At 35.2% G+C, this 17724-nt stretch overlaps 2 protein-coding genes across 3 annotated transcripts in view; one reads left to right on the top strand and one right to left on the bottom strand.

The window, feature by feature from the left end:
• Positions 1-1194: 1194 nt before the first annotated feature.
• Positions 1195-11863, top strand: nup88 (nucleoporin 88). The gene is made up of 17 exons (XM_051108809.1): positions 1195-1433; positions 1521-1690; positions 1779-1904; positions 2487-2573; positions 2754-2927; positions 4159-4345; positions 4444-4594; positions 5144-5242; positions 5831-5921; positions 6117-6221; positions 7028-7180; positions 7385-7510; positions 7852-7917; positions 8173-8253; positions 8404-8530; positions 8687-8805; positions 11553-11863. The coding sequence occupies exons 1-17, from the start codon at positions 1197-1199 to the stop codon at positions 11614-11616; spliced, it is 2163 nt and encodes a 720-aa protein (XP_050964766.1). The 5' UTR covers positions 1195-1196; the 3' UTR covers positions 11617-11863.
• A 428-nt stretch (positions 11864-12291) lies between these two features.
• rabep1 (rabaptin, RAB GTPase binding effector protein 1) overlaps positions 12292-17724 on the bottom strand; it is a 34249-nt gene continuing 28816 nt past the window's right edge. For both annotated transcript variants that reach the window (XM_051108806.1, XM_051108807.1), the window contains one exon: positions 12292-15764. In XM_051108806.1, coding sequence (XP_050964763.1) covers positions 15663-15764 — 102 coding nt within the window. In that variant the 3' untranslated portion in view covers positions 12292-15662. The remainder of the gene's footprint in view (positions 15765-17724) is intronic.

Raw genomic sequence — 17724 nt, 5'->3', positions numbered from 1 at the left:
TAATTAATTTAATACATTTTTATATTTATATATTTTTTTTACATTATAACTGTTTTATTAACTTAACATAAATATATGTTTAATAAAAAAATATTTCCAAACCTGAAATCTTTCAAGAAACAACAACATATACACCGCAATAAAATTACAGTGAAATATACATGGCATATTATTGTTATTATTATTTATTTATTTACATTATGACTCTTTCATTGACTCTTTTATTATATATTTTTTACATTATAACTCATTTAAAAAATGAATAAATGTTTATTGCAAGAAAAAAAAAATAAAAGAATTGGAATTGTGCAAGTTAAATTTTCAAAACCTGAAATCTTTCCAGAACATCTGGGAAATTATTTAAGTTCAAAATAAGTAAATAAATAAAAATAAAAATAATTAAATTAATTGAAATAGAGCCATGAATACATAAATTAATAAATAAGTAAAAATAAAAAAAACTAAATGAACAACGGCAACTAAATGAAATATAATACGTTTAAGACATTTTTTTTCACTGTAAAATAAATATTTCATATTATATATTAAATATATGAATTATATATTAATAATTTGTATTATTATATTCAGTTTCAAAGGGCTGGGCTGGTTGTTTTACACAAATTACAGTAAATTATCTAATTATGGTCATTATCACAACCCAGAGTAGCTTGTGTAGAAAATATTTTATTGTAAAAAAAAATAAAAAAATGCTGAATTAATAAATGCAAAATATTTAAATAAGTTATTTCACATCTTTTTAGTATGTTTAATATTTTTAATTAAAAAAAAAAAAAAAAAATACAATAACAATAATAAAACAGATAATAAAAAATCAAGTAAGCCAAACAAAAAGAAAGAATGAATAAATAAATACATACATACAAAGTAATAGTTTTACAGGGGAATCCCGAAAAGGGCACAAGAAGTTTGTTTTTCTCGCGTTAGTATTTTCCGATGCAGAGAGCGTTTTACAATATTGTTGCACCTGTCTAACAAACGCCTTAAATGTGGCTATTATTGGAGAATTTACAGTTGTCTTTTCCATTCAGTGTGCTACAGAAGTGCGGGCTAACATGACAACGCTCCGTAATACACTACAAATCCCGCGATGCAATAGAAAAGTTGTAGTCGTGTAGAGTGATCCTATTGGTGGATTTCTATGACGACTTTATTCTGTGACAATACAGAAAAACATGGCGTCGTTCGCGGGAGATCGCTGGAGGGAAGCGCTGAAGAACCACGATATCTTCACTAATTTAAAAGAAAGGCTTCATTTAGAGCCTCAGGGGACTAGCAAAAGAATAGCCAAGAACCTTACGTTTTGTTTGAACGGTGACCTGTTTATATGGGATAGTGTTGAGAGTGTGTTTTACACCACAAACCTGCGACAGCTGAACACTGACGGCGACACAGACACTTCAAAATATCAGGTCAGTGACTTTAAATAGTGTTTGTCCGGTATAGTTATTTCGCCGACTATGTGTAAATAGTTACCGATGTCCTGTTACTCTCCCTAGACTCTGCTGTGCATAAACCCGCCACTGTTTGAGGTGTGTCAGGTGCTCGTCAGCCCTACGCAGTATCATGTGGCTCTCATCGGTCAGCGTGGGGCGACTATACTGGAACTGCCTCAGCGCTGGGGCAAGAGGTCAGAGTTTGAGGGTGGACGCATTCAGATCAACTGCAAGTGAGTACGCTTCAGGTTTGGGAGAGCTGCATTATTCCTCCGTGCTGCCTTTCGTGTTCTTTAGTGTTACATGTTTTCTTTTTCACAGAACGATTCCAGTGGCTGAGCGTTTCTTCACCAGTTCTGCCTCTGTGACACTACGACAGGCTGCTTGGTATCCCAGTGAAACTGAGGAGCCTCATCTGGTTTTACTGACCTCAGATAACACCATCAGGTATCTGAAAAAAATAACTGGAAGAGGTGTTAAAGAGATTTTTAAAAATCTGGCATCATTTACTCATTCTTGTGTCTTTCTAAATCCACAAGACTTAGTTAATTTTTGAAACCTGGGAGGTTTCTGTTCCATTCCTTCAAGTCCAGGCAACCAAATCATAAAAAAGATCCAAGGAAGGTTATAAAGGCATCATAAAGCAAATCCATGAATCAAGCGTTTTTATATAGTAAACAGATTTAATTTAGGCTTTGGTCTATATCGAAATGATGATGTACATATGGATAATGCGTATAATAAGCAAGCTTAAAACCTAGTCAGTTCCCTGGACAGTTACATTTAGAGAACTTATTGATGTGTTGTGTTCTCTTCATTTTATTACATATGTTTTCTTCACTTGGTCTTAAATTTACCCTCATAAAACCTGCAGAAAATCCTAGTTTTACAACATTTTTATAACCTTTTCAGATATTTTAAGTTTTGAGTTAGGGTGAGTAAATGATGACAGAATTTTCATTTTTGAGTGAATTAGTCCTCTGTCTCTCTGTACAATAAAATTACTGTTTTGATTGTACTGGTTCCCAGGTTTTATAATCTTAAGGAGCCGCAGTCCCCTGCCAAAGTTTTATCTGTGTCTCAGGTAGACGAGGAAAGCATTGTCCATACAAGAGGGTGAGTTCTTAGTTATTAAAAGGGTATATTATACTTTTTATTAGATGGTATTGCTAGAAGCTATCTATATTCTGCTTAGATCTAAAAATGAGGTGTTAAGGTATAAATTACCGGGTGTATATTGGCGAAATAAATTGTGTGGTTGTGATGTTGGGTTAAAGGAGTCACTCTCTTCTATAGACGTTCCTATGCAGCATCTCTGGGGGAGACAGCTGTGGCGTTTGACTTCGGACCGCTGGCGGATTCTTCTCATCTGAGCAGACTGCGTATGAAGGGAGAGCTCCTGGTGTATCCACTGTACATACTGTATGGGAATGGAGAGACGTTTTTGAGCTATGTTTCTCTCACACACAGGTAATAAATCACTATGACTGCCATGATGCAATGACAATATTCAGTATTAACAAAAAAGTGAAAATCTAAATTATATAAATTTGTACAGCTGCCATAAAATATTATAATCTATACGGGTGAATCTAAATTCAATTTAAGTACAAAAGAGTCAATATGTGTGTATATGTATGTGTATTTATTTATTCATTCATACACACACACACATATATCAGATCCTGGACCACAAAATGGTCATAAGGGTCAATTTTTTAAAAATTAAGATTTATAATAAATAAGAATAAATAAGCTTTCTATCAATGTATGTTTTGTTAGGATAGGACAATATTTGGTTGAGATACAACTATTAAAAATCACCTTTAAATTTGTCCAAATGAAGTTCTTAGCAATGCATATTACTACCCAAAAATTAAGTTTTGGTATATATATACAGTAGGAAATGTACAAAATATCTTCATGGAACATGATCTTTACGTAATATCCTAATGATTTTTGGCATAAGAGAAAAATCTGTCATTTTGACCCATACAATGTATTGTTGGCTATTGCTACAAATGTACCCATGCTACTTAATACTGGTTTTATGGTCCAGGGGCACATACATTGCCTAAAGTAAGCCTATTTTAAGGTTTTTAGTGTTTATATTGTTAGTTAAGACTATTTATTGTCTAAAATAATATTAACTAAAATAAAGCTAAAATAAAATTACATATATTAGTTACAAAATTTAAACTTTTGCTTTGGCAAATAATTAAAATAAATAAAATAATTAATTTTTAAATGACTAAAAATACATCTAAAATAAATGTATATTAAAGCTAAATAGAAATAAAAATAATGAAATAATAAAAATGCCAAGCACAAATAAAATTACAAAAACTTGATTTGAAAACTGAAAATATAAAAATAAAGCTCATTCAAAGTATATAAAATACTAAATGTATAAAAATAAGTTTGCATATATATTTAATTTTGACGTTATTTTAATGGCAATTACGGAAACTTATCTCAATGTTGAATTTATTGTACTGACTTTAATACTAATAGAATAAAAAAAAGCAAAATGTTTGTGCAATGACATGTGAAGTAAAATGTGTTGTATATCTGTAATGTTTATAAATGTATCATGATGTAAACACAGATGCACAAATTTTTAGTTCCTTGTCACAATTAATTATTTTTTTAATGTGAAACTTGTCAGAAAGCTGCTTCATTTATCTCTTATTTCTCTTAGTGTCAGTAACGTAGGGAAGCCAGTGGGCCCATTACCCATGTATCCTGCAGCAGAAGATAACTACGGCTATGACGCGTGTGCTGTGCTCTGCCTGCCTTGTGTACCAAACATCCTGGTTATTGCCACCGAATCAGGAATGCTGTACCACTGTGTGGTGCTTGAGGCAGAGGAAGAGGAGGATGGCGGAGTAAGACAGACATAATTCAGTCAATCCATTTTACAGATCACCAATTGCAGCTTGTCCAGTGTGAGAAATGTTGAGTTCTTGTGTTTCTCTGCCTTCAGGCTGTAGAGAGATGGTCCAGAGGCTCAGAGACAGTACCTTCACTTTATGTTTTTGAGTGTGTGGAGCTGGAACTGACGCTCAAAGTGGCTGCTGGAGAGGAGGAGGAGATTACAGAGTCAGATTTCACCTGTCCAATCAGATTACACAGAGGTCAGGAGGTCACACAGAGGCTGCATACTAATTTTAATACTTTAATACCGTAATGATATGTGCTTTGGTGATGAGAATCAGATTGCTTTTGAGTATGTAGTAGTGTGTCAGAAAATTCTTTTTTGACACCACAAACCTCTTTGCATACCCTCTTTGTCTGGGTTTGGAAGTAATCATTAGCATCTAGCTAAATTCTGCTTGGCTGTTAAATGTGGCCTCGCATTTTCTGTGAATGCTAAAAATATTTGAAAGAACTTCTGTAAGATGTCATGGATAGTAGTCGGCCAGCATTTAAAAATCCCCCGAAAACAGTGTACAATTATAGGAATCTGTGGCATACTTGGAAAAATCCAAAAATTTTGAATCATTATGTATTTAAGTATTAAATACATAATAATACATATAATACATTAAGTATTTTTGAAATACATTTGTACTTTTTAGTGTCACATGGGTTTTCAGAAATGGTTCTGATTTGCTGCTCAAGAAATATTTTCTTATGTTGGTGAATAAAAGTATTGATTTCTGTCAAACCCCCTTTTGTTTCAGACCCCCTGTGTCAGCACAGGTACCACTGCACCCATGAGGCTGGTGTACACAGTGTTGGCCTCACCTGGTTCAAAAAACTACACAAGTTTCTGGAGTCTGGTGAGTGCATTCTTTATTTGAATCATTTAAAGGGATGGTTCACCCAAAAGTGAAAATTCTGTCATTACTCGCTCTCATGTCGTTCCAAACCCGTAAGACATTTGTTCATCTTTGCAACACAAATTAAGATATTTACACAAATATTTGTGATGAAATCCGAGAGCTTTCTGACCCTGCATAGACAGCAATGCAACTGACACGTTCAGGGCCTGGAATAGTAGTAAGGACATCATTAAAATAGTCCATGTGACATCAGTGGTTCAACCGTAATGTTTTGAAGCTACGAGAATACTTTTTGTGCAAAGAAAACAAAAATAATAACTTTATTCAAAATTTCTTCTCTTGCAATGGCATTGCAAATAGTAATTCATGACAATTTTCATTTTTGGGTGAACTATCCTTTTAAATTTTTTACAATTGCAGTGTTTAAAAAAACTCAGATTTTCAAATAGTTGTGTCTCGTCCAAATATTGTCCTTTCCTAACAAACCATACATCAACAGAAAGCTTATTAATTCAACTTTCAGATTATGTATAAATCTCGATTTAAAAAAAAACAGAGTTTTGGTGTTATGTGTTTTATGTTCAGATGAGGAGGATAAAGACAGTCTGCAGGAGTTGGCAGCAGAGCAGCGCTGCATAGTGGAGCACATCCTGTGCACCAGACCTCTCCCTAACAGGTAGAATAACGCTTACAGGAAATTAACATTTTAGTGCCATGGCACCAGAAGGAACAGTTAAAGCTAAAACCCAGATCTCTTATGAAACAAAAGCCCAATTTGCAGATGTTTAAGCAAACCTCAAGGGACGATGAGTAAGCGCTGTAGATTACCGTTGCTTATTTAAATTCTCCTCTGGTCTTATCTCTCTCTCAGTTTGCCGGCTCCTGTTCGTGGGTTTTGGATAGTGTCAGACCTGTCCCTGGGAGCCACCATGATCTGCATCACGAGTAACTACGAGTGTCTCCTGCTCCCTCTGCTGTATGTGACAAGCACACTCTGGCTCTTTCCCTGTTTGTTAGGTCAGGGTTTCCTAAATGGGGGATTGTGAGGGAACTGCAGGGGGTGTGTGAACTGATTAAAAGCTAATAATGAATTATATCGAATGTAAAATTAAAATAAACGAAGTGAACGAGAATCGCAGTATAGCTTTGCGCAATTATCAAATCAAAGACTGCTATTTTATAATTAAACAACTATCTGATGTCTGCTGCATATACACACATTTCATTATAATTATCATATATATATTTAAAGTATTTTAATTTAATATTTAACAATAACAGTAATATTAAATATTAATAAATTTATAATAATTTATATGATTTAATTTAAAATTTTATTTAATTAGATTTTTGTCAACATCGTATTTGTTTTTATTTGTATAATTTACACTAAGTAACATTAATTTATATTAGGGCTGTCATGATTCATCGATTAAATGAGAGTATTTGATTATAATAAAAAAAAAATCTTCAATTGCATTGTCAATTAACCGGCAAAATGCCAGAACTGACACATTAATCTGTACATCTCATTAATATGTATTTTGGGTAATTTTAAGCCCTGTTTAAGACCACAAACACACACAGAAAAATCTGATTACTCGATTAATGGCCAGAATAATCGACCATTTACTCAATTGCCAAAGTAATTGTTAGTGATAGCTCTAGTTTATATATTTAAGGGGTTCAGCTGACAAAATACTTAGGAATCCCTGTGTTAGATTATAAAAGTAAAATTTTATGATGTTATCAGTAACGTTTTCTTTTTAAACATCCTTGTAGAAGCTCTATTCGTCCCCCATCTCCTCCGTTGCTCTGCTCTTATTCGGGTACGGGATCAGGAAGCTCTCCTCTGCGTGGATTGGCTGAAGACTCGTTTGAACAGCATATTCGCAACATCCTGGCACGCAGCTCAACCAATCCATTAATGCTGAGGTAAAATGTGACTGCTTATATTAACCCATTAAGGCTGGTTGACCATCTGGAACCAGTAACAAACCATTTACTATTTTCCGTAATGCAGCTTATTATAATATTTCACTTTCTGAATGGATGTTTTCTGGATTTAAGCTGTTATTAAGGTTGTCGCATGTGTGTGTGTGTGTGTGTGTGTGTGTGTGTGTGTGTGTGTTTTTTTAGGGCAAGTGATAAGGACTCATCTCCACCTCCTCCAGAATGTCTGCAGCTGTTGAGCAGAGCCACGCAGGTGTTCAGAGAGGAGTACATCCTCAAACTGGGCCTGGCACATGAAGAAATGCAGAGAAGGTACAAGATAAAATTGTTTTAGGTTCATTTATTAACAGCTGATTAGAATTTTTTTTTTTTTTTTTTTTTTTTTTTTTTTTTTTTAAATAATTGTGGTACTGTTCGAAAGTGTAGGTGTCATTATTTTCTTTTTTTATTTAACACAATTAAATTGTATTTCACAATATTACTGTTTTTACATTATTTGTGAAATATGTGCTCTAATTTAAATCTGAAACAGAAATATGTTCACTAGAGTATAAAACTAAAATTTATTCTTTAGTAGTGTGAAATTGCTGAAATTGCAGTCCATGTAAACACAGCTGTGATTATAACTTATTTTATGATTGTCCCCTTTTCAGAGTAAAGCTCCTGACTGGCCAGAGGAATAAGCAGCTGGAGGATCTTGTTCTTTGTAGAGAGGAGAGGTGACCACAGCATTGCCTGAAAAACACTAATCACAACCACACGTACAGAAACACATTTAGCTTAGTTGAGTCACTGAGAATATCTAAATGTAAAAGTACTACAAATAGAGCAAAACCTCATATTATTATTGTAATTGTAAGTGTGGTAGACAGTGGAAGTATATAAGTGGGCTCAGCACATAAGAGTCATTAATGATGTGGTTTACTGTGGTAAGCGCCTGTGCTAAAGATGTTAAGTATGATGCTGTGTTGTAGAAAAAGCCTGACGGAGGCTGTGGAGAGGCTGGCTGATAAATACGAAGATGCAAAATATCGTCAGGAAGCCATCATGAACAGGTTCACCTTTTCTTTGAATTTTGTTAAATAGAAAAATGTTGAAATGGCATGTTTTTCTGAACTTTCTGAACTCAAAACTTCCTCTTTAGTCCAAAAAAATATTTATTGTAACTAAGCTGCAACTACTTGTGTGTGTGGGTGTGTGTGTAGAGTAAAGCAGGTTTTGGGAAGTCTGCGGAGTCAACTTCCTGTGCTGTCAGACAGTGAGAAGGACATGAGGAAGGAACTGCAGACCATCCATGATCAGCTTCGTCACCTTGACAACGGCATTAAACAGGTCTGTTTAATGCTGTTGTAAGTCTGATATTTACGCTGCTTCACCATGTATCCTAGTTAAAACCTAGTTTGTTTTGGCAGCGTTCCCCTGTTGCCATGAGTAGAGCGGATGTATGTCTTTTCCCCAGTGTCACTGTGTGCTTTAATGTGTTATTAGGTGAACATGAAGAAAGAATATCAGAAGAAGCAGATGAATACAGGAGCATCTCCGGCTCGCTCCAGTCTCACACTCAACGCCCACCAGAGGAAGTGTGTCCAGGGAGTGCTAAAAGAACAGTATGTACAGAGAGTTAGCACCTGCATTCACTTCACACGTACACCAAATGCCAGTGCTAGTATGCACCATTCATACTGTAAAGTGATAAGCATTTATTAGACGTTGCTTTGCAGAGATCTGTTGTTGTTCCATGACCATCTCTTATTCTATAGTGTGATAAGGTTATGTTACACCCACAACCTAAAGAAAAATAGAGTTGACACATTGTATTTTTAAAAACATGACAGTGTTCTACAGCAGAAAAGCAGAATTGTCTGTAACAAAACCATTACAGTTGCACAGCGAAGGTCATCCTGTTGTTACACAGAAAATATCCAATCCATATTACGGTTACACAGAAGACTCATTCCTGTTAGTTACACAAAAAACAAATACATGTCACAAAGAGGACTCGTTACTGTTAGTTACGCAAGAAAAACAAAAATCCCTGTTACACAGAAGACTCATTCCTGTTAGTTACTCTTAGTTAAAAGACTAATCCCTGTTACTGTTACACGGTAGACTCACTCCTGTAACTGTTATGGAAAAAATCCCTGAAAGAATCATTCCTGTTAATTTTATACAAAAAACAAATCCCTGATACTGTTACACAGTAGACTTATTCCTGTTACTGTTAGGCAAAACACTCATCTGTTACTGTTATGCAAAATAAAAACAAATCCCTGTTAGTGTTACACAAAAGACCCATTCCTGTTAGGCAAAATACTCATCTGTAACTGTTATGCAAAAAAAACAAATCCCTGTTACTGTTACACAGTAGAGCTTCCTGTTATTATGCAGAACACTCATCTCTTACTATTCTTCAAAAAACAAGAAGTCCCTGTTACTGTTACACAGTATATTCATTCCTGTTACTGTTATGAAAAAATCTGTTACTATTACACAGTAGATTCATTCATGTTGCCGTTACAAAAAGCAAGTCACTGTTACACTGTAGACCTATTGCTCTTACTGTTATGCAAAAAACAGGTTCCTGTTACTGTTACACAGTAGACTCATTCATGTTACTGTTAGGCAAAACACTCATCTGGTTCTGTTATCTAAAAAAACAACTCCCTGTTACTCTTACATAGACTCATTCCCCTTACTGTTACACAAAAAAACTAATCCCTGTTACTCTTACACAAAAGACTCATTCCTGTTGCCGTTACAAAAAATGAAGTTACTGTTACGCAGTAGACCCATTCCTTTTACTGTTATGCAAAAAACAAATCCCTGTTACTGTTACATAGTAGAGCTTCCTGTTATTATGCAGAACACTCATCTCTTACTATTCTTCAAAAAACAAGAAGACCCTGTCACTGTTACACAGTATATTCATTCCTGTTACTGTTATGAAAAAATCTGTTACTGTTACACAGTAGATTCATTCCTGTTGCCGTTACATAAAGGAAGTCACTGTTACACTGTAGACCTATTGCTCTTACTGTTATGCAAAAAACAAGTTCCTGTTACTGTTACACAGTAGACTCATTCATGTTACTGTTAGGTAAAACACTCATCTGGTTCTGTTATCTAAAAAAACAACTCCCTGTTACTCTTACATAGACTCATTCCCCTTACTGTTACACAAAAAAACTAATCCCTGTTACTCTTACACAAAAGACTCATTCCTGTTGCCGTTACAAAAAATGAAGTTACTGTTACGCAGTAGACCCATTCCTCTTACTGTTATGCAAAAAACAAATCCCTGTTACTGTTACATAGTAGAGCTTCCTGTTATTATGCAGAACACTCATCTCTTACTATTCTTCAAAAAACAAGAAGACCCTGTCACACAGTATATTCATTCCTGTTACTGTTATGAAAAAATCTGTTACTATTACACAGTAGATTCATTCCTGTTGCCGTTACAAAAAGGAAGTCACTGTTACACTGTAGACCTATTGCTCTTACTGTTATGCAAAAAACAAGTTCCTGTTACTGTTTAACAGTAGACTCGTTCATGTTACTGTAATGCAAAAAACAAGTTCCTGTAACTGTTACACAGTAGACTCATTCATGTTACTGTTAGGCAAAACACTCATCTGGTTCTGTTATCTAAAAAAAACTCCCTGTTACTCTTACATAGACTCATTCATCTTACTGTTACACACAAAAAAACAAATCCCTGTTACTCTTACACAAAAGACTCATTCCTGTTACTGTTATGCAAAAAAACAAAAACAAATCCTGTTACTGTTACATAGTAGACTCGTTCATTTTACTGTTAAGCAGAACACTCATCTGGTTCTGTTAAGTAAAAAAAACAACTCCATGTTACTCTTGCATAGACTCATTCCTCTTACTGTTACACACAAAAAACATATTCCTGTTACTATTACACAGAAGACGCATTGCTGTTACTCTTACACAAAAAAATCTGTTACTGTTACACATTAGACTCGTTTTACTGTTACGCAAAAAAACAAATCCTTGTTACTCCTTACACAGTACCTATTTCTGTTACCATTATGCCAAAAATTTTTACTATTACACAGACTCATTTCTGTTAGTTACTCAAAAAAACAAATTCTTGTTACTGTTAAACAGTAGACTAATTCCTGCTACTGTTAGACAAAGCAAATCCTTGTTACTACACAAGATTAATTCTTGTTACTGTAAATCATAAGTCAGTACCATAATGGAAAAACACTTAAGCCTGATACTGTATTGCTTAAAAAAATAATATACTTCACCTTTTATCACATTTATTTGACTGTTGTGTAAGTCCAGTGATTCTGAACTGCTTGTTTCTGTCCTGCAGGGGAGAGCACATCGCTGGCATGATGAAGCAGATCAAGGACATCAAGAACCATTTCAGTTTCTAACCATCAGCAATCAACAGTGGTCAAAGGCCAATAGATTATCATTTTTATAGCGTTCAATGAAACTACTTAAGAGACAGACAGTATCGCCATAGAGCTCCGAAGGACAGTACTTGACCCAAACCTCTCATATTCAGATCTTTAAGAAAGAAATAGCTGGGATTTTTGTATAAACTAATTTGTCTTTTTTTAAATAAGTTGTATGCTCATGTACACGTCTCCTTGCCAATAAAAAGTTTTGTACATTGAAGTGACTCTTTCCTGTGCATGTTGCTGTCAGAGTTTATCAGCGGTGAGACAGTAGTGTTGGGCATTGGCGTTATTTCCTGAACTGAGACAATGGCTTATCTGAAGAGGTCGTGCTGGATATGAAGACTTCTCCCTCTTTTCCTTCCCTCCTCTAATCACAAGGCAAAATGTGACGAGGGAAAAGATCATGTCAGAAACAAGGAGCTTGTACATTTTACTGTAGCGGAGGGGAAGGAATGTCTCGGGTTCAAAAACCATATCCGTTGTTTACTACCAAAGTTCATCTTAACTGCTCCCTCAGTCACTGTCTTAATTTTGACTGTCATAATTGACTTATATCATAATATAATGACTTAATTTCATAATTTTGTAATTTCAGATTGTGTTTTATGTGACCTTGAGAAATGGAACAGCAAATCCACATAACACTTAAGTTTCAATTTGGTTTTATTATATAGATATATACAGGGAAATGTACACAGTACAGTATATAAATCTGCAAGGGTTTCTGCATTTGCAACACAGCATGCAAAGAACAGAAATAGGACCGTTGTTATTGTGAAAGTATCTGAACTATCACTCTTCACAAACCCAGTAGAAATGACTGTCATGAATTATAAATTATACCGACAGGAGAAAAGTCTTTTTAAAACAGAATTTCCATTAAAAACGGTCTCCTTATCCCACATCAGTTATTAGAGTTCAAAACAGTGTCTGCTAATGAAAAATGTAGTTTCTAAAATATTCTGACGTCAAAACTACTTTGAACTGAAACGGTTCATTTGCTCTAGTGAAACATGAAGCCACTAAAGTAGCAATTACATGAAGTTTAACATTAGGTGTTTGCAATGTGAAGACGGCACGGGACGTGTGAGCGTTATGAAGTGCAACTTACACATAATAAAATCAACACCACAACACACATGGTCTTGATATAATGCACATATTCACACAGGAGAGCATCATCATCATCATCATCAGATCACAACAGCAGCACTGGTCATACTATAGTAGCGTTAAAGTTGTGTACACTCATCAGATGTAGTTGATTGTGGTTGGTTTTACTCAGGAAACAATTCATTTCCTTTATCGATTTTAAAAACTGCACATTTTAATATATGGATTATTTTGACTGAATTAAGATTTCCATTGACACTGACAATGGTGTCTTTTTCAATAACAAAATTAGCAGACCTAATGTTCAACATGCAGGGCATTAACTGTCCATTTTTTTTTTTTTCAAGTTTTCAGCCAATTTTCATTCTCAAGTCAATACCGTTCTTAACGAAACACTATTATAGTACAGTCTGAACTAAAATACACAGTTGAGGTCCAAAGTTTACATACACCTTGCAGATTCTGCAAAATGTTAATTTTACCAAAATAAGAGGCATCATGCAAAATGCATTTTTATTTAATACTGACCTGAATAAATTATTTCACATAAAAGACATTTACATGTAATCCACAAGAGAAAATAATATTTGAATGTATAAAAATGACCCTGTTTAAAAGTTCATATACACACAAAAAAATCCTTCACGTCCCACAAATTCTTTGGTTTTTCAGCATTTTTATGTATTTCAAAAATTTTCCAACAATGACTGTATGATAAAACATGGACTGTGGAAAATCTGGAGGTTGTTAAGGTAAAGTTATAAAACCGATACATTAAGAGGCGGGGGATGAAAACTTTTGAACAGAATGAAGATATGTACATTTTTCTTATTTTTTTCATTTAGTACTGACCTTCCAAATCTACAGAAGATGCTTGCATGTTTCCTAGAAGACAAAATAAGTTCAATTTACCCTGATCTTCAAATTCAAAAAGTTTTAACCCCCAGTTCTTAATGCATCATGTTTCCTTCTAAATCATCAGTGAGTGTTTGAACTTTCCATAATAGTTGCATGTGAGTCCCTTGCATCCCTGAGTTGTCCTCAGTGTGAAAAATGGATCTCAAAATCATACAGTCATTCTTGGAAAGGATTCAAATACACAAAAATGCTTAAAAAAAAAAAAAAAACAAAGAATTTGTGGGACCTCTAGGATTTTTCTGAAGAACAGCAGGCAGTTTAACCGTTCAGCACAAACAACGGACTCTAAAAACAACTATCACAACTATCACAAAAAAAATATAAATTAAAAAAAATGTGGATCAATTCAGGTAACATCACAGTATTAAGATCAAGCCTATGTAAATTTTTGAACTGGGTCATTTTTATAAATTCAACTATTATTTTCTTTTAATGTAAGAGAACATTCTCTAAATTTCTCTATATGTAAATGTCATTAAGTGAAATATCTTACTCGGGTCAATACTGAATAAAAATAACATGCATTTTGTATGATCCCTCTTATTTTGGTAAAATAATAATTTTGTAGATTCTGCAAGGTGTATGTAAACTTTTGACCTCAACTGTGTTTATTTATTTTTTTTTTTTTTTTTATTGTAAAAAGACCATGCCAAAAATCACATGCCACTTTTGGTCTTGGTCTTGCAAAAAATAAACAGAATTTTTGCATTTAGACAACTGAATATAAATCACACGCACTTGTTTCCTGTAGTTGAGTTACACTGCCCAGCATCCATTATTTTAAAGTAAACATAAGCCAGAAAATGATTTATATACGTCTATGTAAACCATTAGCCCTTTCCATGTTTTTATCTTCTCGATATGATTTAAACTATCCAAATATGCTCATTTGAGAATTTAAGGTCAACACGATCAACTTTGGTTCTACGAATCCCATTGCAATTCTGTTTATGCCACACGTAAGACAGACAGATTACTGTACCCTTTAACATGGTACACAAGATGCCCCTTACTTCACAGGACAAATTATAAACATAGTGTGCTTTCATTAATATACAAACAGCCAGAATGATGGGTAAAACACCTTTTAAAATGGTCAGTGTAAGTGCTGTTGAGACAAATCAAGCGAATATCAAAATCAGACCAAGAGTTAACAGTAAAAATCATCAGATGTGTTTGCAATATTCTTCTGAAAGAAAAACACACTTACACACAGAAAAATATGCAAAAACATCAGTCGGTTCTAACAAAAGTAGCAGTAACTTCAAGCAAAGATCATCACTTTTGTGCCAGAAATGGAGAAAAAAAAACATGGACTGTGGAAAATTTGGAGGTTGTTAAGGAAAAGTGATACGCCGCAGCTAGTAATCACATCCTAGTGAAATGATTGGCGGACGAGAAGAAAACACAGTGTCGCTTGTGAAAGTGTAGGAGGTGGGTCGAGATGGGAATCACAGTCTTGTGTATTAACTTAACTAACGCAATATACACAAATAATCTGTATACAAGTATGTACAAAACACTTCAGAAGTGTCCGTTTCCTTCATAGGTCACCGCTGCTAGCCCAGCAGATGGAAAGCTGAGGAAGGAAGAGAAGAAAGGCGGAAGAGATGGGAACTTTGGTAGGGTCTGGGAATGGGACAGTCACATTAGTTGACCCATTATCTCATTTCCTAAACTGAATGAGGAACAAAAGCAGCGTTTGTTAAAAGACCGGCAGCTCCTCGCGGGACCCGCGGTGGAGAACTGCATTATAAAGACGCAAACCCTCCACTCAGATAGAGCTGGGAGTCTTTTCGTGCTCTTGCGAACGCATGTACAAGCTGGATAGCAGTAGTAGGAATCAGTAGTGTTCACCAGGACTTGCAGGATCAAGTCTTCTTCGCTCGATTCGGTTGATCTTGATGGAGTCGGGCCGAAGATCTGGGGTACAGGTGGAGTGTGTGTGTTTATGTGGACGAGGGAGTCGTAAAGAGGAAGTGACATCATGTCTCGGGAAGCTGGCTGATGTCTGTAAGGTTGGTGTCGTTTAGGATGGCACGGATCCGCTCTAATGAGTCCGCTTGTCGAATACGCTCCAACTGCACCTGAAGGGAGAACAAGAACATTAGATCTTCAGCCGCATGTGTGTGTGGTGTAACAAACTATAATGATCCCAATAAAGATCTGAAAGTGCATCCAGAATTAAGGACTAGAATTATCTATATGAAGAAAAAAAAAAATAGAGGGAGAGAGAGATTTTTTTGAAATAATGAATTAATTGAATTAAATTTGTTCATACTTCAAATATTAAGTCTTGTATGACTTAATATAACATAAATGAGGTTTCTTACTGAAATATGTAGCAGAAAACCCATGAAAGATCAACATTATTTAAAAAATCCACAAGGCTTCATACATATTTTGGACTATGTGTGGTGAGCTACTGGCAGTACTTGTAGCTATTTTTACCACAAAACAACTGGGAATATACAACTTGAAATATAAAATACTGAATCAATGCCACGTTGTGCGGCTTTTGGTTGTAATTTACAGTTGAAGGGCAACAAGAGAAGCGACGCTAGTCTTCACTGCTTTCCTAGTGATAAGAAGAGGAGGAAAAAATGGGAAGACGCCTGTGGACGAATAAAATTTTCTAAAGATCTGCGTTGCCCTTTGACTGTAAAGTACAACCAAAAGCCACACAGTGGTTACATGCAACCAAATAATCCATTTGTAATTGGATTGATGGCTCAATTGGACTGAAAAGCCTTTATGTAAACACCTTAATCGATCGGACTGAGCTCGGTTGGAATTACATTTCGATTGAAATTAAAGGGGGTGGTTTGTTCCTTTTCTAAAACGATTGAGAGTGCATGTAAACACTCAACTGGATTAAAAAACGAAACTGAACGGACTGCACATGTGCATTGAAACAGAAATTGTGTAATGGCGTATGACGTGCAGAAAAAGTGGTTCTTCCTTTTGAATAAAGTGTTGTATAAATGCGGGTCCTGTCATTATAAAACTCTCCTTTCACTTGGCAACTGTGAAGTGGAGCAGGACAACCTCCCACTAGTCCTTGTTTTGGATTGCACCAACAGGCAACATTCAGTGAATGAATCCAGTCCAACTGAACCAAAAACTGTGCATGTAAATGTAGCCAATGCGACGTTGATTCAGCATTTTATTTTTCAAGTTGTGTTGCAGTAAAAATTGCAACAGGTAGTGCCAGTAGCACACTGAGTGCAACCATTTCATGTCATCAAAATAATGGCACCTCCCATAGTCTAAAATACGTATAAAATGTATTAAGACTTCTATGACTTAACATAACATAAATTATGTCTCTTACTGAAATATGTAGTAGAAAACGCATGGACTTGGGTTATTTAAAAAATCCACTTTATTTTTTACATATTTTGGACTGTGGGGTGCTACTATGATGTGAAATGGTTGCACTTAGTGAGCTACTGGTGCTACCTGTTGCTATTTTTACCGCAACACAACTCTGAATTAAAGCTGCAGCGCAGTGTTGAAAGGCCCTCGTACCCCGGGCTCAACTCCATCCAGTGGCTTTAGGAACACAGCAAACTGTGAGCAATATGCATTTAAAGTGGTAAATATAGGAGAAATGTATCATTTTTTATGTGCCAAACTTCCTGCTGCCAGCTGGTGGTGCTATGATTCTAACTGAAAATTGGCATGTAGATGTGTTCAAGCCAGGACTTTGATCAAACATATAAAGATTGGCACAGATTGAACATGGCATGTTTGAGTTAGTGTTAAACTTGACATACCCTGTTGCCAACAAGTGGCACTATGATTATAACTGAATATTGGCCTTTAGATGTCTTCGGGCCAGGACTCTTACCAAACATGATAAGTCTAGTGCAGATTGGACACTGCATGTCTAAATTAGTGTAAAACAAGTCATTTCCTGTTGTCAGCAGGTGGCGCTATGATTATAACAGTATATTGGCCTTTAAATGTGTTCAGGCCAGGACTCTTATCGAACATGAGAAGTTTGGGGCAGATCAGACATTGTATCCTTTTACATGGTGAAAC

Source organism: Labeo rohita, chromosome 5, assembly GCF_022985175.1.
Source record: "Labeo rohita strain BAU-BD-2019 chromosome 5, IGBB_LRoh.1.0, whole genome shotgun sequence".
In the NCBI taxonomy this organism is placed as follows: domain Eukaryota; kingdom Metazoa; phylum Chordata; class Actinopteri; order Cypriniformes; family Cyprinidae; genus Labeo; species Labeo rohita.
The sequence above is the reverse complement of the archived record's forward strand: the minus strand, read 5'-3'. Positions and strand labels throughout refer to the sequence as shown.

Bases quoted from the DNA above. Each gene is read 5' to 3' on its own strand.
- nup88 (XM_051108809.1), top strand. From the start codon at position 1,197: ATGGCGTCGTTCGCGGGAGATCGCTGGAGGGAAGCGCTGAAGAACCAC. The intron at 1,434-1,520 runs GTCAGTGACTTT...TACTCTCCCTAG, and splicing joins CAGACACTTCAAAATATCAG to ACTCTGCTGTGCATAAACCC. The intron at 7,511-7,851 runs GTACAAGATAAA...TCCCCTTTTCAG, and splicing joins CATGAAGAAATGCAGAGAAG to AGTAAAGCTCCTGACTGGCC.